At 59.3% G+C, this 6,165-nt stretch overlaps 1 protein-coding gene across 1 annotated transcript in view; it reads right to left on the minus strand.

Annotated features, from left to right (window-relative positions):
- Positions 1 to 5,805, minus strand: part of LCTL (lactase like) — a 12,778-nt gene extending 6,973 nt beyond the window's left edge. Inside the window, exons 1-8 of the mRNA XM_004711999.2 lie at positions 5,688 to 5,805; positions 5,189 to 5,352; positions 4,501 to 4,588; positions 4,148 to 4,257; positions 2,718 to 2,846; positions 2,534 to 2,629; positions 1,092 to 1,146; positions 852 to 1,013 (exon numbers count right to left, since the gene is read on the minus strand). Coding sequence (XP_004712056.1) covers positions 852 to 1,013; positions 1,092 to 1,146; positions 2,534 to 2,629; positions 2,718 to 2,846; positions 4,148 to 4,257; positions 4,501 to 4,588; positions 5,189 to 5,352; positions 5,688 to 5,805 — 922 coding nt within the window. The remainder of the gene's footprint in view (positions 1 to 851; positions 1,014 to 1,091; positions 1,147 to 2,533; positions 2,630 to 2,717; positions 2,847 to 4,147; positions 4,258 to 4,500; positions 4,589 to 5,188; positions 5,353 to 5,687) is intronic.
- Between the last annotated feature and the right edge of the window lie 360 nt (positions 5,806 to 6,165).

A 6,165-nucleotide genomic window follows, 5' to 3' on the forward strand; every position in this document is an offset into this window, starting at 1 on the left:
AGTCACCTGTAGGATGGAAGAGACCTGGTCGAGGCTGAACGCTACACACAGGGACTGCTGCCTCGCTCCTGCAGAGCTGCCTGGCTACTTTTATGGGCTGCCTAGCCCCCTCCTGCAGGGCTCCCTCAAGGGTGCTGCACAACTGGCTGTGGCCCAGTTTCTGGGGTTGCTTCATGTCATCCCTTCATTTCCCGACCGGGAGCTGGCGATCCAAAGACGTGGAGCACCTGGTCCAGGTCTCACTGCCCAGTTGGTGGCAGAGGTGGAATTCGAGCTTGATGAATTAGGAAGGGGAGTTGTTGGAATGTTGTGTTTCATCACCCATCGAACATGGGAGATTGTAGCCCATTCCAATGTTAGCGTTGTCTCTGTGGGGGATGGGTGTAATGTCTCTAACTCGTAGGTTGGTGCGCTTAGACGCTGTCTGCCTGGGCTTCACTGTCTCACAAGGGGCATGCTCTGTATGGGAGTCTTGGTGCCCTGGTGATGTAGTGGTTATGCATTGGGCTGCTAACCACAAAGTCGGCTGTTCAAAACCACCAGAAACTAGAACTTGGGAAGTGTTTCTCCAGTGACAGAAAGAGCCCACAGGAGCCCCATCAACCCACCACTGACCTGCCGTCCCTCCTCTCCACTGCAGATAAAACCGAGGGGAGTTGGGAGGAGACGGCCGCTAAAGACAAACGAGGGAAGCCTAGAAACAGACGTTCTAAATCTCTGAGTTCCAGCACCCTTGATCTGCAGGCCTAGGGATTGGGTCTGCTCCCTGTTGCTTGCCCGTTCTCAGTTATCTGGGGGCTGGGCCTCCCTTGAGCTCAGTAGGTGATGTTTCGTTGTCTGGCTTGGCTCACCTATACGGTCTTTCATGACTTGAGGGTAGTCGCCGGCATAGATGGGGTTGGCAAACCAGCCCAGGCAGAACTGGAGGTATCTGTCCACAGCCTCGATGTCCTTAGGGTTCCTGATGTCCACAGGTTCTCCCCAGTCACAGTTCAATGAAATCCCCACGACACCTTATAGGAAGAGGTACGAAGAAGAGGGTGATTGGAGTGCCCAGTTCCCCTGGCACATGTCTGGGAGGGGAAGCTTACCTCGCTGCCTGCCACGCCACGTGGTGTTGTAAGAGTGCCAGGCTTGGGCGTGAGCCTAAAAGAGGGGCAAGGCGTCACCGAGGTGCCTGACTCGTTCCCCATCCCTCTCCTTCCTAGGACACCACGTGAGCAGCACCTTCATGAGTCCACCCTCGGGACCCCAGCCTATGACCTCCCTCCACCTGAGACATGGGACCTCTTTGTCCTCAAGGGCAAACTCGGCCTGAACCACAAGCCAGCCTGTGATGCTATTTGCCGTGTCTCAGATGTCTGCTGAAGTCCTTGTTGATCCCTCTTCATCCCCTGGAACACCGAGTCTGTGTTTTCCCCATCGGTGTTCTGTACTCGAGGGAAACGGCAAACATCTAGAACAATCTTGAGAAGTGGCACTAAAAGGTGCCAATCCGCCCTCTCTCCCAATTTCCTGCCAGTCACCCCTGACCTGCTGAAGAAGCTCCTGAAAGGTCGCTTCAGCACCTGAGGCTGTGGGAGGTCATCCAGAGCAGTGCTTCTCAAAGTGGGCTCTCCCGACCAAGACTCAGCTTCCCCCGGGAACTTGGTAGACACCCTGGAGTCCTGGCAAAAATCCGACTACACCAGAACTCCGAGGTGGGCCTGGCAGTTGGTGCTCACAAGACCTTCAGGCACCCCTCACGCCAGCAGGATGCCGAGAGACCTGGGCATCTACAGGCGACCAACACGGGCGTGTCACCTGCCCTGCCCTTTGTCAGGCAGAAAACTCAACGGAAGCGTGACTTGTTGGGCATGTCGGGATTGCCTGATGAAGAGGAACATCTCAAAGTCATATCGAGCCATATCCAGTCTGCTAGGAAGGCTCACAAGGGACCTCCTCCTCCTCCAGCCTTCATTGTTAAAAACTCTGCCCTTTGAATCGTTGTCGTCGGGTGAAAATTATCAGCCAAATGGGATGGGAAGTTTCTCCCCTGGCCCTATGCCGGGGTGTCTCCAGTGTCCCCTTCTGCTGGAACGACTGTCTGCTCTCTGAAGGTGCCATCCCTGCCCCTCACTCATCATCCGTATCCCCAGGCTGACCCTGTCAAGTCACGTGACTCTGCTCCCTCTCCACCTTCACCCCCTTGACCATGGTCGGCCCCCTTTGCCTTCTCCCCCTGACACTTGGCTGCCCCTCAGGCCCCTCCTTCTCACCGCTGCTGGTCACTGTGGTCCCCCCACCTCCTTCCTGTCGCCATTCCTCACAGAGGCAAGCCATTTCCACCCCTTGGGCCCGACTGTAAGCGCCAAGAGCAGTCGCCACAGCCTCTCAGAGCAGGGCCTGCTCCCAGGGCCCCATTGATCTTCGGGGAGGGCGAGGAGGAGCGGGGCGCCAGGGAGCACGGTGGGAGTTCACAGGGGGGTCCTGGGGTCGGCTGAGGTGACCGTGGAGGCCCGCCTTCTCAGAAGGACCCCCCAGCCCGTCTCACCTGAAGGATGTGATGTGCCGCCTGGTACAGGCCGGTGCCCGGGAGCTTCAGGCCGGGTGCGTGGCGGCCGGTCTCATAGCCTTTCTCCGCCATCGCCTGCAGGAACCCCGGCACTGTGAGAAGTGGCCAGCAGCGCTCTGCTCAGGGACATGGGCTTAAGCCCCTGAAGAGAGACCTGGCCTACCTGCGGATCACTGAAGGTGATCCAGTGCTTCACTCGATCCCCAAAGGCCTCGAAGCACAGGTCTGCGTAGTCCCGGAAGTAGTTGGCCAGGCTCCTGTTCTGCCACCCGCCGAATTTCACCTGGAGCAGCTGTGAGCAGACAATGGCAGGAGACACGGGTGTCCTCAGGGCCCGTCCCTTGAAAAGGCTTTTGGGGGCCGATTGGTTGCGCAGGTGGAAGCTGATGGTGTCTAGAGAGCCCCCTTCACAAAGCCCGGGGAGCACAGGACGGTGGCGGTGATGGATCAAAGCAAGACCAGCCGGGGACAGCACACAACAGGAGGGGGATTGCGCTCGCTCGAGACACGTGTCCGAGACACACGTGTCCGAGACACGTGTCCGTGACGCAGCTGCAAGAGGAGAAGCCCAAGGGCATGGGGGGCATTGAGTGTGAAGTTCTCATGAGAGGGGCGCCGGGGTTGGCCGTGAAAGGCCTGGGCGGGGTTGGAGGCCTGCTCTCTCCCCCGACAGAGCCTTTCTTCCGACAAGGGGCCATGGCAGTCCATAGGCCCTGCCCGCCTCACCCTCTGGCTCGGGTGCTGCAGGGGCGGTGAGCTGGGCGGAGGCCGGAAGTTGGCTTCTAATTCATCCCAAGCCCAGCCAGCACCTCTGGCAGCTCTCCCGACAGTCACCCTGTGGCCTCGCCCTCTCCCTGAACCCTTCAAACCAGCTGCCCTCTGGACAATGCCCCGAAGCCTTTCTCCGTCCCCGGCCCCCGGAAGGCCCCTTTTCCCAGAATCATTCTCCAGCCCCGAGCCACTGAGCCTCGTGGGGAGCAGGAGACAGTCGCTGGAACACGGCTGAGTGGCAGTGCCGAGGAGGCCTCTGGGCCCGGAACGGCTCTGGAACATTCAGCTGCTCAGGTTTGTGCTGCGGAGGGCGGGACGTGACGTGACACTCACTCACTGCCATCGCCTCAGCGCTGACCCTGAGCGCCCCGTGGGTTTGCGGGACTGCCACTGGTCACGGGAGTAGAAAGCCCAGGCTGTCTCCCTCAGGGCTGCTGGTGATTTTGAGCCACCAGCCATGCGGGTCACAGCCCGACGTGTCACCTCGACAGGACTAGGGTGCACGTCTGAGATGCTGGCTCCAGTTGGGATGGTGGGGGGGAGGGGTAAGGCCGAGCCAGCTTGTCAATATGCCACGTCACCAAATCCTAGTCAGGACGTCTCTCCACAGTGTTTTCCTTGCTGTTGTCATGCCCAATGTTTAGGAAAGCGTCAAATGGTACGTTTACCCCCGGAAATGACCGGCACCCCTGAAAGCAGCCTGTGGAGGCCAGGGGCGTGCCTGCCTTCCTGTCCACAGCCAAGACCTTAGCCCTTTGACCAACCCTCGCTGCCTCTGTGGCGACAGGTCCCCAAGCCAGGCTGGCCTGCCACAGCCCTCACCTGTGGGAGGTCCCAGTGGTGCAGGGTCACGATGGGGGTGATGTTGCTCGTCAGCAGCGCGTCGATGACATCACTGTAGAATTTGACGCCCTTCGCGTTCACCTGGTCAGCTGTAGGTGGAATGCAAGGGGACTCCAAGCGGCAGGTTGCCCTTGGCTTTCTGAAGTGCAGTGTTCCTGGGCCCTGAGGCTGTGTGTGTGTGCGTGCGTGGAACCTCCAGTCCCTGTGGAATGCCCAGAGCTCCTGCTAGCTGCAATCTAGTCCACAGGTCTGGTTCCCACCCAGAACTTGCAAAACCAGCTGTGGCCCAAAGAGGGCCACAATTGGACTAGAGAGAATCTGTCCTAGCTCACCTCGAATGCCAGTGGGCAAGAGTCGGGGCCAAGACAGGGAGAACTGGTAGTGGCTCACATTCAGCTCTCTCAGCAAAGCGACATCCTCCTGCGGAGATGGGAGCAGGCAGGGCCACCTAGGTTACCAGGAGGCTCAGGACTGCAGGGCTAAGGTCTACTCGTGGTTAGCCCCTGGGGCTGCGGGGAGAGAGCCCTTTCCCCTCTGAGCAGTAAGTGCAGTACCATCTGCCCCCATGGCTTGCTGGGATATGCCACAGGGCACCTGAAATGCAGGTCAGTCCAACAGGTGGGGTGTGCCTGGTAAGCCTGAGTGAAGCTCCCTAGAAGTCCATCCAGAGAGGACATGGGTGGTGGGCGGAGGGACTAAGAATGAGGGAGGTGGCAATTCACAATTAGGGGCTAGGGAGAAATTCACAATTAGGCTGCTGTAGCCTCTGGGTTATGGTACCAGCACGAACTCTTCAGCTACCCAAGTCCTTGGCTAAGGTCCTGGCTCAGGGCTGGCTACTGCCCCACGCCTGGCCCCAGGGGAACCACATTCAGCCAGGAATTTCCCTGTCCCTGCTCCAGGCCTCAGTTTCCTGACTATGATGGGGTGTTAGAGCACTAAGTTAGCATTGTCACCGGGTTCCCCAAAACCTCCCAGCTAGGAGGCGTATGTACACACATAACACACACACACACACACCTGGACCTTGTAGTAGCCATCACAGGCCACATCTGCGGTCTCGTCCCCCAGCACTTTGCCCTTCCCGCTGTGCGTGAAGGTGTCCCAGATGCTTGGACCTTTTCCGTCCTGGTCCCAGGCGCCCTCCGTCTGGTAGGCAGAACTTCCCACACCCCAGGAGAAGCCTGCAGACCAGGCAGAGACCCCCAAGCTGGGCTGTGCCTCCGGGCCCCCTCCCCAACCCCCGCCATGCCTCCCTCCGCCCTCACCTCTGATCAGCACCCACTGTCTGTCTAGCTTCTGCCATTATCGATTCCGACTCAGAAGGAAACATTGCCACTGGAGTCTTGAGCCGCATTCCCCCCTCTGTTCGAGCTTCTCCGATCTCGGAGCAAGCCCATGGAGTTGTGTTCCCGATTCCCTCCCTGCTACTGCTGGAGAAGCTCAAACACCAGAGTGCTTGGCACGCCGGCCCAGGGGAAAGGCAAGCAGACGGACAGACTGACAGGACTGGACCTACCGGGCGGGAATGTTCCATAGTAGAAGGAACCCTCTTCGGGGGCGGCCTGCCTGGTGGCCCCCAGCCTGGGCAGCAGCAGTAGCATCCACCACAGGGTGACAACCTGAAGTGGCTTCATGGTGGCCCGCCCTCCCTCTGAAAAGAGCCCACCTGACAGTTGCAGTGTCCGACGCTGAGCTCTAGGGCAAAGACTGGTGGGGGAGGAGGTGCTGGAGGGGACACTAGCCTGGGGCCAGTGGTCACAGCTCGGCCCAGCCCCAGAGGCCGAGCCCGGGCCCATCTGTGACTCCAATATTAAGCATTGAGTGAAGGCAAAGGTTTGGCTTGGGGGCGCCCGGGCAAGTCTGATAGGTAGGACCACAAGCCCACCTCTCCCTGTTCCCTAGCTCCTTGTCTGGTGTCCCTCTGCCTTAGAGCCACTCTCTGCTGATGGGGCAGGTGGACAGTCATGCCTACAAATGGGACAGAAATCCCACCC

The sequence above is a fragment of the Echinops telfairi genome, unplaced genomic scaffold (genome assembly GCF_000313985.2).
Source record: "Echinops telfairi isolate 266 unplaced genomic scaffold, ASM31398v2 ScPeMD7_7475;HRSCAF=8513, whole genome shotgun sequence".
Classification (NCBI taxonomy): Eukaryota; Metazoa; Chordata; class Mammalia; order Afrosoricida; family Tenrecidae; genus Echinops; species Echinops telfairi.